A 23336-nucleotide genomic window follows, 5' to 3' on the forward strand; every position below is an offset into this window, starting at 1 on the left:
CGATCTCCAGAATGCGCGCGAGGGCTGTGACGTCACTAGCGAGCCAGATCTAACGGTCTCTAGGACCCCGCGAACTCCTTCCCGCTGACGGGCCTTTGCGGCGTCTGAAGCCCGAGACGGCGGAGCGGAGCAGGCCGGTGCCGGTGCCGGGGAGGGTCAGGACGGGGAGAGACGCGGAGGGAAGACGGGCAGCGCGCGACCACCGGAGGGTTCAGGCCCGGGGCTGCATGGCGAAACGGGTAATTCACACAGATACACACACACCGAGCTCTTCTCTGACATGCGAGGAGGACGAGGATGAGGATGATGAAGATGGTGGTGCTGGGGAAGATGATGATTTCAGATCTGCGCAGATGTGCGTTGCAAAAATCCAGCAGCTGCTGCTGCCTTAAAAGAGTTCTCCTTGCGCCCGCTCGCCTGAGCTCGCGTGACATTTTAATTCGGTTCAGCGCGCGGTAGCGAAACGAACGCGTGAACGGCGCGAGCCGAAAGAAGTCCGTCAGCCGGCATTACACTTCATCATCGGGATTTAACGCAGCGTCTATCAATAACTTTGTGGAAACTTGTAGTGTAACCACTCGTACGCGAGAAACGAAGGGTAAAATAACCGTAAGGAAGAAAAAGCTCTCCTGGGTGATCTTGAGACGTTAACTCCGTGAGGCCTTTTTGCAGGGTTATTTGTGCAAATGTTATTTATAGCAGAATATGTTATATCGGTTGGTTATTGGGTTTTGCATATTTATAAAGCACATTAAAAAAAGGGAGAAAGCTGTTGACCTGTATCAGTGTGTTAGGCTCACGGTGTCTCCACTGTATCGTTAATTGTAATTAAATATGCGTGTTTTTTTTTTTTTTTTTTTTGAGTTTTGTGTTTATTCATGAAGGTCTGTCCAGTCTAAGCACACCTGAGTCAGGTGTCACGGGCTTCACCGCTGGGACACGCTTCTGATCGCGCTGTCGTGCGACTTTACGAGCTCTTTCGAAATGCTGGGAAATATAAATAAATAAATAAAATGCAAAGCAGGACGAAAAAAATGGTGCTTTAAAAAAAATATCTGGAGAACGTTTGCTGCAACATCAAGAACTTTGTAGTCTCCAAAGAGTCGAATACGGAGACAATGTTTTTATTTTGATGAGAACCTCAACCTGAAGATGTAGCAAAAAAAAACTTATTCGCATTCTGGATTGTTTTTTTTTTCTGCATTAGGCCTTTCATTTCTCCCTTGCTCATTGTTTAATATCAGAAACTCCCTATTGCGTGTTTAGTTTGATCTAAAACAGTGTTCAGGCAGAGTTTCCTTTCCCTAAAGGTTCATTGTGTGTTTAATAATAATAAAAAAAAAATCAAGTTCCCATTGTTAGATGTCATTAATCAGTCAAATCTAGCTAACGTTAATCGAAACGCAAGTCTTACATTTCGTGATATCTCTACTTTTAATTGACAATCAAACACGAGGCTGGGCGTCCTTCTGTATTTCTTGAGGATGTCTAGCCTCAGTCTTGGCACAAATGTGAGTCCGTGAAGTTTGTAAAGCCCTGTCGTGTTGAGAAAGGCTTCGACGCATCGGAAAAGTTCAAGTCAAAAAGCCGACGAATCCCGTTTAACCGACGCGTCGTCTTTTACGCCCGAGTTTCTTCCTCAGTTTTTCGATCTAATTTTACGCGAGTGAGATGACAGTCAAAGTCGTCTGGCTCTTCGTCCATTAAAGGCTTTTTCATTTCACCGGTGTCCCGGCGATATGCCGGAGCTTATTAAAACGGGGTTATGCGAAAATGAACGAGCTGTTACGAGTAAATGAGAAACGCGCTCGTTTTACCGGGGCGTCGCGGAATTAACGGATGTGGCGCGTTATAAAGCGCAAAGACGAACTGGCAGGGATTCAAACGCCCGCCATGTTACAGCCTCTCCACATTAAACCACAAACTGGCTGCTGTTTGTCTTTTGTGCGCACAAATCAAGTCTTTTTTCTTTACGAACTGTCGTGATGCGCGATAAGACAACCTTGCCTCGTTTCTACCAGGGGCGTAATGAGGGAAACGTGACAGATACTTGTCTTTCCCCCTGCGCTCTCCTTGCATAGATGTGTCGCCTTTCGCAGAATTGGCCAGAATAATCAGGTTTCCTACAGCCGTGCGCTATTGATGCCTGAATGTCCATTTTGCCCCAGAAATAAATTGACACGGTCGTTGTTGTGTTTGGTTTCGCAGGGAGAAGGAGGATTTGATGGTCTGAAGGTGGATCAGTTTCATCGCCACAAAAGTCCCTCAGCATTTTAATGTCTTTTGTTTCATTTGCGTTTATTTCAAATGCATCGATCAGGCCTGTAGTGTGTTTTTGTTTCATCATGCCTCTTGATCTGGACTGTGACGCAGCAGCGAACAAAACGGTAGGAGACGTTCGTTTCGTCACTGGCGTGTGTGTGTGTATGTGTGTGTGTGTGTGCTGGGGAACCGAGTGGAAGCCGCCAGACACGGGCAAAGTGAAAAGGACAAACCAGGCTGCGACTAAAACACCTTTTTTTTTTTTTTTTTTTTTTTTTTTTTTTTTTTTTTTACCGCGTCTACAAGGTCTGCAAAAAATTTGGAACGCTGCAGATCGTTCAGCGAAGCGCGCGCTTTTCAAATTTTAAATTTGACGCGTCACTCATATACGGCACAGATACGTCTGAAAATTGTTTAAGAGGCAGGAACTGTTGAGAAAGCATATGCTGTTTATTAACAACATATAAAAAAAATCAATGAATGTGTAAAACGCCACTTAATAGATTATAGCCTATAAATAAATTACATCCCTTACGAAAATTAACCATGGTTTTACCACAAAAAAACATGGTTACTATAGTTAAACCACGGTAACCGCAAATTAACCATGGTTTTGCTATTCTAGCCAGAGTTTAAAGGAATAGTTTACCCCAAAATGACCCCATATTTTACTCACCCCCAATCTATCCTAGGTGTATATGACTTTCTTCTTTCAGACGAACGCAGAAAATTATCCTGGCTTATCCAAGCTTGGTAATGATGGTGGATAGCGGCCGCTCGGCGCTCAGTCAGTCAGTTATTTGTGCTGTAGTTTTAAAACAAGAAATATTTTTGTTACAAAAAACCATTCATCTGCTTCAGAGGACATGTGATAACCCCCCGAAGGTGTTGCAGTACTTGTGGATATATCTGATTTATGGAGCTTCGAAATAATGGCCGCTATCCACCTGCATTACCAAGCTTAGAAGAGCCAGGGTAATTTTTTTAAAAACTCCCAACTATGTTTGCCTGAAAAAGAAAGCCATATACATGTAGGATGGCTTCAGGGTGAGTAAAATATGGGTTTTTTTCCCTTTAAATATTGTTTTTGGCTTTAATTTGATGTTATTGTAGCATATTATATACCCGTATAGGGCCCTGTGATGACCGAACTTCCCAATTTAAACTAATAAAATCTCACCTCTGTGCTTGTCAGATGTTCCCTTTAACTTAAATTGCCCATCTTTGGAATGAGTAGGCCAAAAAAAAAAAAAAGACACGGATGATTAGGGAAACTCATTAAAGTCACGGATGAGCATTAACCTGGAACCTGTCAGAGAGAGAGATTTTACAGTCCTACTGACCTCAGGAATCTCGAGAGAAGCTCTAGTAACTCTACATTTTCCTGCTCCGCTCCTCTTACACTTTAATGGCCATTCAGTTATTATAAATCTGTTTTCAGCTGTTGGAGCAGCGCACAGCCTCGGTAGTTTATCTACGCCGGCCTTAGAGTGTTCAGAAAGCCTTGTCTACTGATTTATGCAGCTCGAAGTCATGTGAGGTGAGGCATGTGCTAATTTTTCATTTAATATAGTAGGTGAATTGGTTTTACAGTATATTTTGCAGAAAAGAGAGTCGGTTTAGACCTAGTGATCTAATGATGGTGACATGAGCTATATCCAGTCTGAAAATCTGTTAACGTGTACTGAAAGAAGCATTTTATTAGAGTAGTTGTTGGGGGTTTGAGCTGGTTAACTGTTGTGTTTTCATTGGTTTTTATTAACTTTGCACCAACTTTGGTCTGTTGAGCAGGTGAATCAGTTACTAGAGCTTTAGTAATCGATCTTGAGCGGGGCAAAAGGTGTGTTTGAGAGCTCGGATGTGTGTGTTGTTTGTGGTGTATTTTATTGCTCAGCTCATTCAGATGCCCTCCGTGAACCCGGCTGCAGTTATTTATTGGCTGATATAGTATTTATGGCACTGATCAGATCAGTGTTTGCTTTGGCAGAGAAAATCGACCCATTTAAAGGCGAACTCTTGCAAACAGGAGCACACAAACATGCAACGCATGTAGTGAATATGCTTATTCTATCTGAAAGAAATTATTTTACCTATGGAAAGCTCAATATGAATTCATAATAAGCCACATTTGTGTTCATATACATGTTAATGTTAATAATGGGATTTCAAATTCAGAATAAAATTTTTTGTTTTTGTTATAAAACTTAGATTTCTTTTAATAAAGAAAAGATACATTTTTGAATATCATAATATACATTTGTTTGTATATTATTATTATTATTTATATCTTTAGATTTTTTTTAATAACCTATATATTTTTTATTTAAATGGTGCCTATAGGACAGTGTGCAGGTGTATTTTCTTCAGTCATTTTAGCTTTTATATATGTGGGTACTCTACCTGGAGATAGAGAGCGGAAGAGAGGGAGAGAGATTGAGAGAGAGAGGTGCTGGACCCAACAGACTCGTTACACCAGGGAACTTCCTCCTGTTCTCGGCCCAGTCTGGTTGCTTGGCAACAGCAGTGGCCCAAAATAACCTGCTGATGACCGAAATAATCTAGAGATGACAAAAGCAGACACAAAATGTCTCCGCGCTCTGATGTTCTGATGTAATATTCTGCTATACTACCGCTGACATACTATTCTGAGTCATGTATTCGTACTGTACTCTTACTATTTATCTATGTGTTTGTGTATATATATATATATATATATATATATAGATGTAGATAGTTTCATAAATTTAAAAAAAATCATGTTTTTTATTGTGTTAGTTGTGTTTTTAACCTAGTCAAAATAATCCAACTGCAGTTTAATTGAGATGAATTGGAAGACATGCATTATTAATAAATCAAAAGAGTTGTATGTTAAAAATGTGCTAATTGTAAATAAAATAAAGACATAAATGTAATAAAAAATACATTAAAACTAAAGTATGAATTGCAATTATACTTCACCATTCAAAAAGTTACTTATTTTTAATTTGCTGCTCAAGAAACATTTATTATTATCAATGTTAAAAATAAATTACGAAGTTATTGTAAATTGTTCTCAGGATTCTTTGATAACTAAAAAAGCACAAAAAAGAGCAGCATTTATTTGAATAGAAATCTTTTGTACTGTTATAAATACTGCCTCAATGCCTCACTTTTCATACAATTTCCTCAGATATATTTGTTATTTAGCTGGCATTAGTCTTGAGACCGTGGTTACGGTACATCACGTCTCTCTTGATTGAGGCTGAAGTCTTTGATTAGTCCATTACGCTCCACTGACCTGCTGTAATATCACTCTGTTGACTAATATGATGCAACACAGATGAGTGGAGTTCATGTCACGTTCATCTGTGGTTTTCATATCTCTAATGGACTCGAGGTTAATGTTTAATGACTATTAACATCCATTCAGGCAGTTTCACACACGCTCATTTGCAGAAATACTCCCCTGGTGACCCTTGACCTGTGGGGCCCGATTAAACTTCATGTTGTGTCAAAGGTTATGGCAGAACGATTTATGAGAGAGACAGGAGAGTTCATGAATTAGATCTGCACAATGTCTGTTATGTGATAACACTAGTGGATAAATAACATTAGTGGGCACATGGTTGCTGGGATTGTTGCCAGGGAAATGACCTCATGATTTTGTTCGGGAGAGCAGCATCATGACCTGCTGGAGACAGTTGCTAAGCAGTATTTTCACCTTAGTAACCGCTCTCATCCGACTGGATCCCCACTGAGAGAGTCCAGACGGATCATCTCTGCACGCACATGTGTGTCTATGTCTGTGAAAAATATGCTCCTTAAACTCCTTAAATGTATTTTTTATTTTGTTTTGTTTTGTTTTGTTTTAGTATTTAAAGATCAATCTCCTTCTTATTAAAATTCCCTAGTTTATTATGTGCTCATAGATTATTTTCTTTTCTTTCTGCTTATAGATTAGGTACTTCAAATAAAAAATTCTACTTATTTTATTTCATTTTTTTAATTTTATTTCTAATTTATTTTATTATGCTAATTTACATTTCCTTACATAAAGCCTTTCAAAGTAAAATTCTGTTCTTTTATTTTACTTTTATTATACATTCAAAGATCAGTTTAAAATTCATGTTTAAATTATATGCTCATATATCCGTCCCTCAAATAAATTCCAAATTAAAATTATTTTATTTTTATTAAATAAAATGTCTTTTGTAATTTGTTATTATTTTATACTTGTTGATAAAAGTTCTTAAAATTACAATTTAAACATTTAAAAATTATTTTGGTTCTAATAATATTCATTTATTTTTAAAATATATATTTTTATATATAGGTATGGTATTTTTTTGTATTATATTAATACTTTAAATGTCAACTTAAATTAAACTAAACTAAAATAAAAATAATTAAAATCTCACAATCTAGAGGGGAAAAAATAGGTCAAAATTTGTTTTATTAAGAAAATATTTTAGAGAACGACTGTCTTATATAGAAGAGTTTTGAGCCAGTGTCACTATTATCTCAGAGAACAGCTTCAAATGAGAAAAGAGTGTGTTAGTGTTTGTGTGTTTGTTTTAGAGTCCAGAGGCGGAACAGGAAGTGTGTGAGGTCACACGTGAAGAGAGAGTGACGGACACACCAACACGAAGAGTCGGACGACCCGCTCGAAAACGCAAAGCACCAGGAGTGAGTACATGTGCACATACTCACATAAGCACAGCTTCAGAAAATCAGTGGATTAACAATATATTTGCATAGCATGTTCATTGCCTTGTCTTCTGCATGCCAGTAGGTCTTTGGCGTGATTGTGAGCTGATTTGAATGTCTGTGAGCCATGATTGAAAAATGAGCAGCTGATCAAATACTGCATGAGATACCAGCTTCAGCCCTGTATGTCTGTGCTCCCCATGTGCTGATTTAAAGAGACAGTTCAGCCAAAAATGAAAATCTTTTCATTTACTCACCCTCATGTCATTCCAAACCTGTATGATGTGACTTTTTTCCATGAAGAAATTTTGGTCTTTTGGAAGCTAGCATTTTTTTTTTTTTCAGCAAGCACACATTAAATTGATCAAAAGTGACAGTGAAGACAGTGAAGTTTATAGTGTTACACAAGATTCAAAATATCTGTTATTATGAAAAAAAAATACATCACTGCTTCCACAAAATTGCACAACTGTTTTAAACATGAATAATAATTTGAAATGATATCTGATGGATCACATGACGCTGAAGACTGGAGTCATGATACTGACAATTCAGCTTTACATCACAGAAATTAATTACATTTTAAAATATTATTCAAATAGAAAACAGCTATTTTAAAAGATATTTTTTTGATCAAATTAATGTTGCCTTGGTGAGCAGAATTAAAAAGTGTTAGACAAGTTTGTAATCACAATTCATAGTGACCCATATCCAGTGCAGAAGTCATTTTTAGCAGTGTTGTCAAGCGGCTTAATTTTTTATTTGTTTATTTTTATACTTAAATCTATTTAGTCACCATAAGTTGCCATTGTTTGGAAATTTTGGGTTGTCTTTGTCCTTTTCTCAACAGTATCTGTCTTGTTTTACTTTCATTTAAAATACTTATTCTAACTGTCTTTTTTCTATAACAAAAAAAAGAAAGTCCTATAGATTTGGAGTGACATGACAATGAATTATTTCAATTGATTTTAACCTTCACAAGTTCCTTTTTTCTGTTGAATGAAAAAAGAAGATTTTTGAATAACCAAACCGTTGCTGGTAGCCACTGACTTCCATAGTAAAAAAACACTACTGAAGTCAATGGCTACCAGTACCGACATTCTTCAAAATATCTTCTTTTGTGTTCAACAGAAGAAAGAAATGGAAAAACCTAAATGATGACAGAATTTTTGCATAAACTATCCTTACTATCCCCAAGTATTTTGGCGATTATTGCCCCACGCGGCATATAAAGTCAGTTCATAAAGTAAGTTTACTCCAGCGTGGTGAAAAGAGCAGGAAACTGTGGCTGCAGCAGATGTGGTCACATGACCAGGCGGAAGTATGATGAAAGAGAGAGAGTGAGTGATACACAGAGAGATAGAGAAGGAGACGAGGTGCTATTGTCTGCGGATCTCTGATGATGGTAAGTTTTCATAAATGTATGCTTATTGTTTTAGACGAACACTGTTGCGATCATAAGTGCATCTGAAACTCCAGCATTACAGCATAACAGATGCTGATGTTTCGACCGGAAGGAAGCGCCCACATACGCTGTCAGTCAAACGCGTAGAGACATTCTTTCTGAGTTTATGCTTCTCTTGATCCTTCCGTAATGTGAAGTAGTTTTGAGCAAAGCAGGATGTTTGCTTGAAAACTGAGAATGTGTTACTTCTATTTTTTGGCGGTTTGATTGAACTGTAAAAAAAGTGTGTGTTATTTACCAGAATGAAGCTGATATTTTTTAATGCGCTTTTTCATATTTGTTTTATTATTTATGTATCTGCTCTGGCACCGACAGCCTCGTGGTTAGTGTGCTGACATGTTAGGATTTTACAATATACATAGACAGCAGATAGACAAACTAGATTGTTTTAATTTCTTCACATGTTTTGGTTAGTGGTTTCACACATGCAACTAACCATCAACATTTATGTTGCATTCACCAAGGCATGGCATTAAAACTTTATTTATTTTAATGCTTTTCTTTGAGGCTCCTTAAAAAAGTCCTTTGCTTCGAGATCTTTAAAAATATTACAAACCTGCAGAAACCTCACAACACTTTTTACTAGAGTTGTGACATTGAGGAAAAATTCTCACCTGTTAATCATCGTGTGACAACACCAGTAATACCGCAATGACCGTGGTGGGGGTCTATTGAGTTTTTCCTTGCTTTCTATAGGTTTTAAATAGCCTGTAAGCACCGCACGTGTTTTACTTTCACTTTTAAATTTGAAGCTGTTCGGCAACAAGCAGCTGTTTGCTTTTAGTTCGTTAAAGTTTCGCTACTTTTCCTTGAATTACTTTACTTTTAAATAGCCTAGTTTAAAAAAGAAAGAAGATTTTACTTACACTTTTAAATTATCAGCAGTTTAGCAAAAGACAATGTAGAACATAAAAATTTTATTAACAAAACGAATAAAAATGCTGTATGCCTAATATAATATAACAAATAACTTAAAAATAGTTTAAATAGGTAAATAGTTTAAATAGGTATACAAACTAAAATAATCAGTAAAGAATGAGAAACAAATGTATCTTAACATTTATTAGCAAAACAAGTAAGAAAATAAGGAGGCACTTATGCCATACACCTTGATATAAAATAATGGAAAAAATACAGTTTAAAAAAATCAGCAAAAACTGTGGAACCAAATAAACCAGTAAGCAATTTACAAAACAAAAAAAAAATCACTTAGATTGATGGCAGAAGTCAACAGGAGTTTCAAAATGCAAAATATTTTAGCAGGTGCTTTTGCATTTGGTTTTGAAACTCTTTCGTCATCATCTTGTCTTTTTCACCTCACTCTCATCAGTCAGCTCGACACCCTCGACTACATGATAAATGAATCTGATCTGTGCGTGACTGTTGTTCGTTCGGCGCGCTGCATTGAGCAGCCACGTTCAGTTTTAATTGTCTGTTCTCTCATTGAATTAAATGATTTTTATTATTAGAAAAAAATCACCTGCATTACCCCCAGTACCTGTCTATCGCAGCAAGCCTACTTTTCACACATGCATTTATCAAATAATTAATAACAAAATGGCCAGGCAAAGAGACTTCAAAGTTTACTACAGATGTCTAATAAAACCATCATGGCCGTATCGTGATCTGAACGCACAAAAGACTTGTGGGAATTGCAGTGTTTATTTAGTAAATGAATGTTAAACACTCCTTGGCCTCAGGGCTTGTTACACACTTTGATGTACAGTTGCTTCTCTGAACGATTTGATCCATTTCATCTCCTTGATCTTGCGATGTCCACTGAGTTTGTGTTGTGTAACGTTTTTCGCTTCAGGCCAGACACATACTCCACGCAAGTACGCAAGCGCAATGAATGCTTTGATGATGCTTTCCAGCCTCTTAATTTGTGTTTTGACCCATTTTGCATGCATGAGACCGAGCCTCTGCGGCTAGAAGCGTGTGCATTCACCTACTCAACTGTATGCTTCTTTATTCAAAGAAAATGAGTGCAGAGAGTGTGCGCGCTTGGGCTGAAACACCTGCAGGTCCTTTGAGGTTTATAGACTTTCTCACCTGTTGATTAAAGACATCAGCGGCTCTCAAAGAGAGTCGCCGATCGCTCTAATGAAAGCACTAATGTGTGTGCGACTGCTCTGATTCATATACACGTGAGAGTGTGCTTGGCATCTATTAACTCACAGACAGCAGTAAAAGTCACACCGGCCCTCGTCGTACTGAACCTAAGAGACTTTTATTGTTTATAATAAAGTTAGCAGACAGCGTCACGCCGTAGGACGTCCCGGCAGCCCCCAAACATTTTAGTGATTTCCTGCTTTATTTCTTTATTAGTGGGTGATAAAGTCAATGTGAAATCCCCGTTTACTGTCTTAACGCACATCATTTTGAGAATAATTAATCCCTGATAAATAAAAACATGTTTTGTCTCACTGTGTATTCTGTTTCACTCATACATATGTCATTTTATGTCAGTAAAATGGGCTTTTAAACGCTGTTTCATGTTAAGTGTTTCAGTGCTGAAATAATTGATCTTTAGCTGATCTGTGTCATTGCACTGCAGTATATGTCTTATGTAATATGAATCTGTGCATACTTACATTTATTACTTACAATTATGAAATATATAATCATTCTTGATTTTGAATGATTTTTAATAGTTATAATAATTATTATTTTTAACTTTATTGCTTATTTTTACAATTTTAATAAAGCAATGTTTCTGATCTAAAAATTAATATAGCAAAAATTATTATTACTATTAGTTTTAACACTAATTAAAATAAATGAGGATAGAAGTGTGTTACTTCTTTAACTTTCGATTGTATTGTAAAGCGGCATGGTTTTATAGGAAGGATAGTTTAGCTCAGTGATATTCATCTGCTAGCCTGCAGAATTTGAGATGTGCATTTCATGCCGCTGGTAATGTATGATTAGGGACAGTCCCGGTGAGCCACGTAATTACTCTCTTTCCCATTATGACACATGCATCTTATCCGGTACTGATATTTCTGTCTATTTGCTGAGTCATTCGCTCTCTGTCCTCTGATAGGTGGGTAGTTGTATTGAGGGCGTGGTCTGTATGAAGAAGGCGGGGTGTAACGGTGAAACAGAGAATCGGGTTTCAAAGAAAAACGTGGAGCAGAGCGACTCCTCCCCTGACTCCACCCACCAGAACGGCACAGACACGCCTTCCGGAGCCGACGGAGACTCCGCCCCTTCCACTCCACGGAAGAAACGAGGGCGGCGGAAACTTCAGCACCCGGAGCGCCGTGAGTCACCTGTCTATAGTTCAGTCAGTCTGACAGACTTCAAATGTGAAATGTATCGGAAAATACAATTTAGAATTCGTTAACAGCGATGGAACGAGGTGCTCTTGCGGCGTACATTAATTCTTCATTTACAGGAACAATTTAGAAAAATATTGGCACACTCTTTAACTGTCAGCTATCTAGCTAAATAATATTTGGTTTAATTGAACAAACGTTAGCTTTAAGCACTTCCACGTTAATGCATCAGTGCACTAAATGAGTATTTTTCCATCTATGGCAGTTTTTTCTTTCAGGCTTGTTGTCTTCTAAATGACCTCTGTGTTTGTCTCACAGACATTGAGGAGGACGACACCAGCAGCGACACCAGCAGAGGAGAGGTGAGGATTCAAAACAGTAAAATATCGACGGATAAAAGAACGTAATATATTTTGAGAATAACATTTAATTAATTTACTGGACTAGGGCTGCAACAATCAAATTTTATATGATAAAAATATATTTGGGTCAATGAAGTCAAGAGGTCTGCATCAAAAGAAATTTACAAAAGGGACTTTATGTCTATAGAAAGCACATTAAATGTAAGTCAATTTTTACATTTTGAGAGAGGTTTTTGGAGAATAAAATGTCAAAATTTGGCTAAAACAATGTTACACTGTCATTCAGTGTATTACAATATTTATGTAAAAATTGAAACATGGTTATTTTGACTTGTATATGTTAGAATATATAAAAAAATAAGAGAGCATATTCAATTTGACTGTATTTCAAATGAGTAAAAAAAATAGACAAATGGGCAAAATTTTGGAAATCTCAGAAAACTGTAAATTTACAACACTAATTTCAGTACTAATATTTCTTAATTTCCTTGTTTTTGAATGTTATATTTTCCCAGAAAACTGCAGGCAGTGATTACCAAAAAATTTGTCTTTTGTAGACAACACACGGTTTATACGTGCATCTTATTACAAGTTTGGAAAGATGGTTGGTTATAATCGTCCCAAGCTCAGCAAGAGTTTCATGCAAAACAGGAAACTGAAAACACTGCATCTTTGGCTGCTCGCGTATAAACGAACACAGTGCTGTGTTGCAGACTAAAACGTTCGGTGCACATATTTATTGAATTAAATCACAGATTTACAATGTGATAAACGCATTAAGTCATATAACAATTTCGGTTTTATTTCGATGAACAAAGCAACCCTGCACAGAATTTCTTTTCACAGAGTTGCTTGTAGAACTGGTTTAAATTTAAACTAATTGGTTATCTGGAACCAGTCGGGTGGTTCAGAAAGGTCTAGTTAATACATCACACAGAGTTGACCATCTGTGATTGATTAATCTGCTCCTGCTCGGTGTAGATCACGGGAAATACTCACGAGAATATGAGAACATGCCATGTTTATGTGAGAGTCATGAATGTGTAAAGCCGAAACTTGGCCCAAGTGGTGCTGTGAGTTGTAACATGCCAAAAGAAATGTGTTTACAGGCTGTTGAACACGTTACGGGTGTTTTATTACGGCTACATATACGCACTGTAATTCACAAACATAGACAGGGTAAATAAAGCCGCCTACAAATTGGTTTGCACTGCAAAACAAGCGCTAGTGAAAGTCCTACAGATCCCTACGGATCGCCTTGAAAAACATGTAACGAGACAATGAAAGCCAGAGCTGTTTGAGTCTGTGATTGTGTGTATTCCTTGGCTGCTAAGCGAGTCGTGTTTGTCTTGTAGAGCGACGGGGGTCGACTGAGGGGCCGGCAGGGCTGGGACATAAGTCTGAGGAGACGTCCCGTTCAAAGAGAAACCTTTCAGGCCGGAGACCCCTATCACATCAGCCGCAGAGAGAAAGAGGAGTGGCTTGCCCGCTGGAGGAAGGAGAAGGTCAGAGAGGCAACAGAAGTACAGTACCATTATTTACAAAATCTATCAAAATCTCGCATGTGACCCTGGACCACGAAACCAGTCAAAAAAAGTCGCAGGGGTATATTTGTAGCAATAGCCAAAAATAAACTGTATGGTCGAAATTATTGATTTTTCTTTTTATGCCTAAAATCATTAGGATATTAAGTAAAGATCATGTTTCATGAAGACATTTTTTTTATTTAAATATTTTAAAACTTAATTTTTGATTGGTAATATGCTAAGAATTTAATTTGAACAGCTTTAAAGGCAGTTTTCTCAGTATTTACACCCTCAGATTCCAGGTTTTCAAATATTATCCAATCCTAACAAATACGTCATTGGAAAGCTTATTTATTCAGCTTTCACATGATGAAAAACACTTATGTCTGGTTTTGTGGTCCTTGGTCTTATATAATGTTTGTTACAGTGATGTGAGTTGGTTATCATATGCTGTTTTCATTACTACTGTGTTATTAGCATTAGTTTTTTTTTAAAGGGGTCATGAACTGATCTTTTGATATGTGAGTGCTATAAAAACATTCTGTAAGTTTCAGAACTCAGAACCTTCTTGTTAGTCTAAAAACAGCTTCTGTTGATGACAATCTGCCAAATGGATAGCTTTTTGATGTGATCGTGTGGATAAACACCGCCTAAACAGAAGAAAAAATCGACGCTTTCTTCTACATCGCTGCTTGTTTAGCCCCGCCCACACTGGAGCGGCAAACACAGAAACGATAACATTTATTTGATGAATTATATTTTTATTGACGGCATCAGTAAAAACTGATTCGTTCACATTTTTCCGTTTACAAACAAGCCACAATTTGACCACAATTGAAACTAAAAGACAATGCTGTGCCGACTATATTGACCTTTGCTAGTAATATCAGAACACAAGCATGAGTAACTGTTTTCATTATGTGATCACTACTGCTTTGTCTATTATAACAGATTGTTTCATATTTACTGATTATTTATGCGTTTTTCACAGCAGCGTCCATCTGTGAAGGACAGAGGCACACATACACAGCTGTTAGCCAATCATATCAGTGGGCATTTACTTGAGGGGGGTCAAAACAGCACCGAAAAGTGGACAATAGAAAACTATTCACAACCCCTTTAAAATACAACGATCTTGCCGTAAAAATAGTCATAGATGCTGGCAATAAAAATAAATAAATAAATATATACATTTATAGTCTACCAACAAAGGAACATTTATGTAAATGTATGAACAGCATTTATGTAAAAGCCAATTTGAGTGTATCTATATTGGATAAAGCCCTGAAAAATGTACATTTATACTAAATGTGTTGATTAACTATATTCTTTGTATACTTTTATACATTTATTTCTCCCTACCCTAAATCATCTGTTAAGAAGATGGATGAACTTGATATACTTCACTTACATAAAGCGTTATGAGTTTATATCTAAGAATATTTTTTTTGTATAGTTGCATGAGTATCGTGCCAACGTTATCAGGTTTGACAGATTTAGGCAACTAAAAACCCAAAGGGCTGGTAAGCAATTTTATAACGGTAACCTTATGAGTAATATAATGGATATGGAAATGTACTCTATTTTCTGAATGCGTGTTACAGATCCTATTGTGAATGATTCGTCCGTCATTGTTTAATATTTTAGTTTTTTCGAATTGATTTTCTAATTCTCTCTAATGACTTGTGCTGTACTTTGATCAAACCCCGCTTCTTTTTCTTGCAAGCTTAACTTCAGATTTGCCTGCATCAATCTATTTTGATAATCGTTTTTACTTATGTATGTCACCATATGGAAGGAAAGATCTGTCTTCTCTTCATTTATATTGCAATTTTAAGTAATCCAAGTGTTTATGTTGTGTTTGTGGAATTTAACAACGGTATTTATTTTATTTATTTAGTGTACCTACACTCTAAGCAGGGTTAATTTCATTGACGAATAATTTTTCACTATAATTTTCTTCAACAACCGTTTTTTCACCACCGAAAACGAGGCGATGATGAACGAAAACTAATTTTAAATGACAAAAACTATAACGAATATCTATTGACATTTTCCTTAATGAAAAAAAACAAGACGGAAATGTTAGGCAGGAGCGATTTCGGATAAGTTTCATTCAGAACAAATCCGCTATGTGGATAGATGCGTTACTTACAGTCCAGCGTAACATAGCCTTATTGATCTATCCTGCAGGATAGTAAGAAAAAAAGAGAAGAGCAGGTATATGGATAAATTTGACGATGCAAGAGATTTTATTAGTCCGAGTGAAGGCATAAACACACAGAGAGCTTGTCTCACACAGCACTCAAGTACTTACACACAAAATTAAGTTAAAATATCAGGTTTGTCAACCATTCATGTAAAGTCTACTTTGCCTTAAGTTAATGTAAATGGTAGGGAGAACATATATCAGTACATTGCATCCGTGAATTTGTTTTTTAAAGGGATAGCGGCCTAATTTAGTTGCTATTGTCCAAGTCACTGATGTCAATCAAGTAACAAAAGTAAAATCACTCACTGCTCTTGACTGAATTACTTAGTACTTAGTAGTCCTAAAGATTATACTCAATTTATTTATATGAATAAGTATATGTCTGCTTGAAATAATGAATAATATGGTAAACGAGTTGTTATAAAGAATGCATAATTAGCCTAAATAACCATCGGTGTTTCATTGAAAAAAAAAAAAGAAAGAAACAAATATTTTTCTTTATGAAAAGTGGTTATGTTTAACATAATGGCATGTTGTGTGTGACCACAGTTAAGTTAATGTCTATCATGATAAAGCCTTAATGTCAAACATAATGAGTTTGGAAATTTTAGAAAAATTATTAATAAATGCATTACACTGTAACTAAAGCCATTTGATTTTAGCTGACTAAACTTACTGTAGATTTAGTCGAAACAATTCAGACGACTAAAATATGACTAAAACTAAATTAAAATTTGTTGTCAAAATTAACACTGGCTAATTTTTTAAATCAACAAGTCAGAATCTTTTTCCCTTTGTTGAATCCTGTACATTCCTTTAGAGACAAAGAAGCAAAGCGCTCAGTGTCTGCTGCTGAAGTTTGATACGAGTTGAGTTAAGGACATATGGAAAACTCACATCCTCCAATACGAGCTGCTGAACGATACAAATGAGCGTGTTTATATGGAATGGAAAACAATTTAGTACAATGTTGAGTGGTATGTATTCGCGTTGAATGCATACTGTGCTGGTGTGTGTGTGTGTGTGTGTGTTTTGTCCATTGAAGTAAGCGGAAAGTGAACATCAGTGGAAAGTCAGTTGGGTTGGGTTCACTAAAATACGTCTACTTGTCTCACAGCCACGTGTGTGTGTGTGTGGGTGTGTGTGTGTGTGTGTTTGCAGTAGTAGAGTCCTTGGCTGCACTGTGAGGCCCTGTTTCCTGTAGAGGTGTGTGTGTGCTGCGCGAGTGTGTTGAATAGGGCATACTCAAACCAGCGCTGAAGTGTTATTGATGTATTGTTTTAGTTCTGTGTTGCAGTTTTACTTTCTTTAGCTCTTACGTTCTACTTAAATAAGTCTCGAACAAGTAATAGTTTTATATAGTTTGTGTTAGAGGTTTCTTTCAAAAACATTAAAATCTTACCGACCCCAGATCTTTGAATAGTGGCGTCTGTGGCATTGTGGTTCTAGTATCTAATTTTAATCCAGCAACTGGTTCTTACTCAAAAGCTCTCACTTTATAAACATGACTTTGTCTTCTGTCAGACTGATGTAAAGCGGTGCTCCCTGACTCCTGGAAATTGCATAAAGCCCCGCTAATCAGATTTGAGCTTGCCTTTTTGTGTTCAATATGCATCAAACGGCCCGTAAAACAGACTCTGGGTGGTCCTCGACACAGGTCTCGCTGTATAATACGACCATTTATGCAAAAAAAAATAATTTTGCTCTCCAGGTGCTTGTGTTCAAGCCCATGCAGATTTAGCTCCACAGATTTGCACTGAATCATAAATAAACACCCCTTGTGTTGATTTAAGACATATTTCCAGTACTTTGATTACCAATTAGAAAATAAAGGCTCCAAAGTGATTTTTTTCTTCAGTGTCATAAAAGAACCATTTTTCCACTATGAGGGACCTTCTGTGGGCTGGAAGCGTTTCGTGGATTTTAAATGTTCTTCATCGAACCATCAACGCCAATACAGTGCCATTGTTTTGAAGAGTGTAGCGCTCCTAGCTCTGTTTTAACCACATTTTAGGGATTTGCTAATAAGTAATATTAGAATGCTAAAAACAGCCCAAAAAATAGATAACAAAGGTGGTCTGAATGAGTGTTTTGTGTGATAAAGTACTAAAGCGTGTGTTTATCCGGGGCCGCGGGGGTTTTCAGGGGCTGCCGTGTCCTCGGCTCACCCAGCGAGGGCTGTTTCTCCTGGGTCGCAGAGATCCCGCCCACTGCAGCCTCTGGATCTCATCAAACTCTGGCGCAGCGCTGCTACGGTGCTTCACGAAGACCTGATTACAAACATGTGTGTGTGTGTGTTTGAGAGAATCACACATAGTGTGTGAAGCGGTTTGGTTTATGAAGACACTATAAAGAATAACGTAATTATTTGTAATAGTGTTTTCTTTTATATTTCCTTAAGGAGTTTCCTCTGTGTGTGTGTGTGTGTGTGTGTGTGTGTGTGTGTGTTGCTCTCTCATTCATTCTAGGCTCATAAATCATGGCTTAATTGAACCTTTCCGTGTTACTCAGTAACAGAGACAGTCAAAATGTGTAGTATAATCCTGCCTGGGGAAGAAATCAATCATTAACAAATCTAAACCCACACACACACCCACACACTCGTTTTTCTCTGGTCGGCACTCCACTCTCATTCAGTGTCTCGTTTTGCGGCGGACGCCCTTCTGGTCCCGGTTTTTGCAAACCCTCTGTGACCAATCAGGGCTGAGTCACGTGACCAGCGATTCCCAAACAAAGACATTGTGCGAGTGTCTCCCCCCTTTCTGATTTAAAAGTGTCTTTTTGCCTGCGTACACACAAACACACACACACACAGCTACCTGAGAAGGACGGCCGATCAGACACAGCGGCGTGTGTGGGTACGTGTACACTCTGTGTAAAAGACACATTTACTGATCCGTGTGTGTGTGTGTGTGTGTGTGTGTGTGTGTGTGTGTGTGTGTGTGTGTGTGTGTGTGTCTTTAGCACAGAGAATGAAGGTAGAAAATGTTGACTTGGCTGTTTCAAAAGTGTGTGTGTGTGAGTCATTTTAAACCAACATAAAAACTGCAGTTCTGTATCCTTTATCGATGCTTGTGTATACTATATACTATCTGTTATTTAAAAAAAATAGTATGTGCTGCAGCATGCATTACTCTCTTAAAATAAAGTTTCTGCAGCGGTACCATAGAATAACTGTTATGGTTCATTGAAGAACATTTCAGTCGACAGTTCTTAAAAGAAATTTTTTTCTTACTCTAAAAAACATTGTAAAAATCTAAGGGACGTTGTTCCACTATAAAGAAGCTTTTGTGTAGAGAAAGCTTCCATAGATGTTAAAAAATATGCTTGAATCAACAAAGAGCCTTTATTTTTAAGTGTAGCACTGATAAACATTTAAACTGTAGCATGCTAAATAACGATTTATTTTATTTTGCATGCCAGCATGTTTATTTTGCATGTAATATGTTTTGACAGTCAGATCGAGATGTCAAAAAACCTGTTAATTATACAAGATCTATAATGTCAATTCAGACATGTTGGATTGTGAGATATAATATGGTAGCCTGTTGTGTACTGTGTACTTTGACACATGTAATACAAAAAAATGTGCATAGCATACACATTGCATAATTTAGATGTAGTGCTGTTTGTATTCTATCCTGGACATAGAGAGAGTGGGTAAGTGCTACTCGATTTCTTTATATAATGTTTGCGAGTTTTGTTTTTTGCTTTTCCACACTGTATGTTTAATGCATTTAATCATTTTTAAGTGGTGATTGTCACTTTGAGCTGAAAAGGTTTAACTTGGCTATATGTGAGGAATTTGACTAAATTCTCACACCATGGTGCAATAAAGTTGAGCTTCCCAAACTCCAAGGGTTTTTGTGAACATTGTAGTGCATAAATAAATTAAACAAAAAATTTAATCTTTAAAAAAACAATAATTTGTTGTGTTGTTAAATTATTTAAATATTAACAAAATCTAAAGTAGACTTAATAATGTTTCAGGCTCAGATGACCCAAAAATGTAGAATTTCTGTGAAACACTGATGTTTTGTGAGTTACTGGGTGTCTGTTTCTGTCACATTGCACAGGTTAGCCCCACACATCATGAGATCTCATTGGCCTAATTAAACTATATTTCACTGTATGTGTTTTTAATCAAATAAATGCAGCCTTGGAGAGCAGAAGAGACTTCTTTCAAAGTGACTTCAGAGCTGTGTTTGCTAAAGTGTCTAAATGCTTTACAAAAAGCAGTGGCATTTGCATAGAAATGAGCCTCAGAGACTTTAGGGTCATGGTTAGGTTGGGGTCAGAGGTCGTTCACGCCTGGGTCACAATCATAAAGCTTTCAGCTCTTGAAACTCGTCGTAAAGCCAAGGGTCGTCACGGAGGCCGAAGGGTCAGATGGCGTATTCAGGTCACAGTGGGAGATGTTCACACACTTTTCACGAGAAGTTTTCAAATGTTTTCTATGTGTCGGGACATAGAAACACTGTCGCCATTTATAGAGCGCCAATGTGGACTGCAGCAGGAAATTAGGTAATCGGTTAAAGACCGCATTTCCCAGGGTGCACTGGGCCGTTTGCCAAAGGGCTGCTGGGTAACCACCAACACAACCATTATAACGTCATGGAGACACGACTAGAAGAGGACCAACAATCTGATTCCGATAGTAGATCTGTTCCAAATCTAGTGAGCTGCCTATTTAGGCAGTATTTTAAGGTGCATTGCAGTTCGGATGAAGAAAAGGTTCCAAGAGGTAGGAGGGTTTTGGCCAAATTCTAAGGCAGCATCGCATGTATTTATCACAAATGTCGCACTCCCAGAATGCACTGCTCAGTGAACATTCTGATTGAAAAACAGATTAGTTTAATTGAAAATGGGCTGTTTTAGCCAATATTCGCATGTGTTGTTTATCATAATGTTGATCGTTATGTTTTATTGCTAATTCGAATACACTACCATGTTTTTTGAAAAAAGCCTTTTCTGTTCGACAAAGCTGAATTTATTTGATAAAAAAGAACTATTATGAAATAAAAAGAGTTTTAAATAACAGTTTTTTGATTATATAAATAATCATTTATATAATGAAAGCTTTATTTTTTGAGCATTATTACTCCAGTCTTTAGTGCCAAATTTTATTTTTATTATCAATGCTGAAATACAGTTGTGCTTCTTCATATCTTTGTGGAAACAAAAACACTTTTTTGGCAGGATTCCTTAACAAATACAAAGTTCATAAGACCAGCATTTATTTGCAATATAGTTTTCTTTATACATGTACATTTTTTAATTATACACGTCACCTTTAATTTATTGCATCCTTTCTAAATTGATTGATTCCTTTAAAAAAAAAACCTGGAAAACTCTCACTCACTAGGGTTTAAGTATATGCGTGTGCTCATGTTCTCAAACTTGAAGAGTTTGTAAAGTTTGTAATTAGCACCACAGACGACAAAAACATGACACACATTTGCATATGTAATGATTTATTCATCTGATTGAGCTTTGTTTTCACTGTGGCAAACGATTTGTCTCATCTGTTTAAACCTGTATTTAGCACTAAGCATCTGAGATAGATGTCAATGCCATCTTCTGTTTCCATCCCTCTTGTGAAGCGTATGCAGGACCGCAGTGAGTTTATGTGTCTCCACTGACCCGTCAAACAGGCCTGTCTTCTGTATTTTACGTCTCTGTGTTTCGGTGTGATTAGCTGCTCTGTGGTTGGCCGTTTAGTGGGGTTGAAGGTCGTATAAGGCGCGCTTGTGACCTTCCTGCAAAAGGTCACACATAAGAAACCAACAGCTGCTTGAAGTAGTCTCACATACAATGGTTACAAAAGAAGCAGAACCACTGAGAATGAAACATGTATTCCCTGGTGAAAATTTTTACTTTAGCATACTTTAAAAAAGAGGGACTTTTATTAAGAAAATAAAGTAAGGTTTTGACACTTTAAAAGCGTGTACTTAATTTGATTACAAAATGTGTTTTTTATCCACTTAAGCAGGACTGAAGTGCATTTTTATATGTCATTTGATAATTCAGTTGTCTTTGTAATTTATTGTTAAGTATCTATAGTAAACTTTGATGTCGCTTGTATTGAACCATATGGCATGCATTTAAATATATTTGTAATGACATATTTTTAATGATAAAGTTGCAGTTCAGTACATTTGAAATGTAATAAATGTAATACTGAATAACATACTACAGGTTGTTTGGTTGCTGTAAATGGTTACTAAAGTGTTGCTAGACAGAAACTAGTGTGAGAAAAATAGACTGAATATCTGACTGAACAAATAGAGCCTATATGATGTTCTGGTGATGAGATGGGGTATGTTTATGCTACCAAATGGTTGCTAGGTTGCTTTGAATGGTTGCTAGGGTGTTGCTAGGTAGTGAAAAAAATAGACTGAATGTCTAACAGAACCAAAAGAGCCAAACCCTGTGTCTCTGTAATATTTTGGTGCCGAGGTGTGAATTATTTGTTACCAAATGGATGCTATGGTGTTGCTAGACAGTTACTAGGGTTAAAAAAAATAGACTGACTGTTTGATCGAACCAGAAAAGACAAACCCTGTGTCTCTGTAATGTTCTGTTGTTGACATGTGACTTATTTATGCTTCCATATGGTTGCTAGGGTGTTATAAATAGTTGCTAGGGCATGGATCGACAGTTTCCATGGTGATAATTAAAGACTAGAATAGTCTAAGTCCAAAAGGCCACCCACTTGTCTTAAGTTTTAAACCACAGATATACCTCTCGTCATCATATGAACCAAATGCTTAAAAAATTCATAGCACGCCTCTTCTCAATAAGCTGCAAGATTTGGACAGTTGCACACCAAAGTTTTGTCCAGAATATAATTTGTAGTATGCAAGATAGCAATAGAGATGCTATTTTTCTTCACCAGCACTACTACTAAAGGCAAAAGATTATTAATATAATAATTTAAAATGGACTTTATAAGTGTATGCAACGGTCATGTTAGTGAACTACACTTACAGCAAAGTGGCATTTTAATCAATATTATCTGCAAGAACAGTTACTTTTGGGATTTGAAGTACACCACAATTGGACATTTAAAACAATTAAGAAACCCTTATATTTCTCAAGGGCACAAATGCAGTTCTCTAGGATTTCAGGATGCTCAAGCAGAAAGAGCAATGTTTAAAAAATAGACTTAAAATATTCCTATATACTGTAAAAGGTTTACTTGTTTAATTGGCAGATGAGAAAGTATTTTAACATTTAACTATAAGAAATGGCTAGCGGAAGCTGAGCGGAGATGTTTTTCCTGCGGGCTGCAGTGCTGGATCCGTAAGGTTGTGAGTAATGTTTTGGAGTCATGGGAATATTGTTGACATCGTGGACTCGTTGGAGACTGTAGATCACAATCCGTCTGGCTCCTGCCAAATCCACAGCATTGCTTCAAATCTGCACATAATGAATCTTCATTACACATACGCTGGTGCTGACAAGTTTGGGGTCAGTGAGATGGTTTTTTAAATAAAAACGTTTATTCGGCGAGGATGCAATAAATTGATCAAAAATGAG

General features: G+C 37.0%; 1 protein-coding gene across 1 annotated transcript in view; it reads left to right on the forward strand.

The window, feature by feature from the left end:
* The first annotated feature begins 60 nt into the window (after positions 1-60).
* The window catches only part of dnmt3aa (DNA (cytosine-5-)-methyltransferase 3 alpha a), a 37460-nt gene continuing 14184 nt past the window's right edge, over positions 61-23336 (forward strand). The window contains 5 exon segments of the mRNA XM_043219701.1: positions 61-239; positions 6820-6927; positions 11460-11679; positions 12013-12056; positions 13412-13579. Of these exon segments, the coding sequence (XP_043075636.1) occupies positions 228-239; positions 6820-6927; positions 11460-11679; positions 12013-12056; positions 13412-13579 (552 nt within the window). The 5' untranslated portion in view covers positions 61-227.

The sequence above is a fragment of the Puntigrus tetrazona genome, chromosome 20 (assembly GCF_018831695.1).
Source record: "Puntigrus tetrazona isolate hp1 chromosome 20, ASM1883169v1, whole genome shotgun sequence".
Taxonomy (NCBI): domain Eukaryota; kingdom Metazoa; phylum Chordata; class Actinopteri; order Cypriniformes; family Cyprinidae; genus Puntigrus; species Puntigrus tetrazona.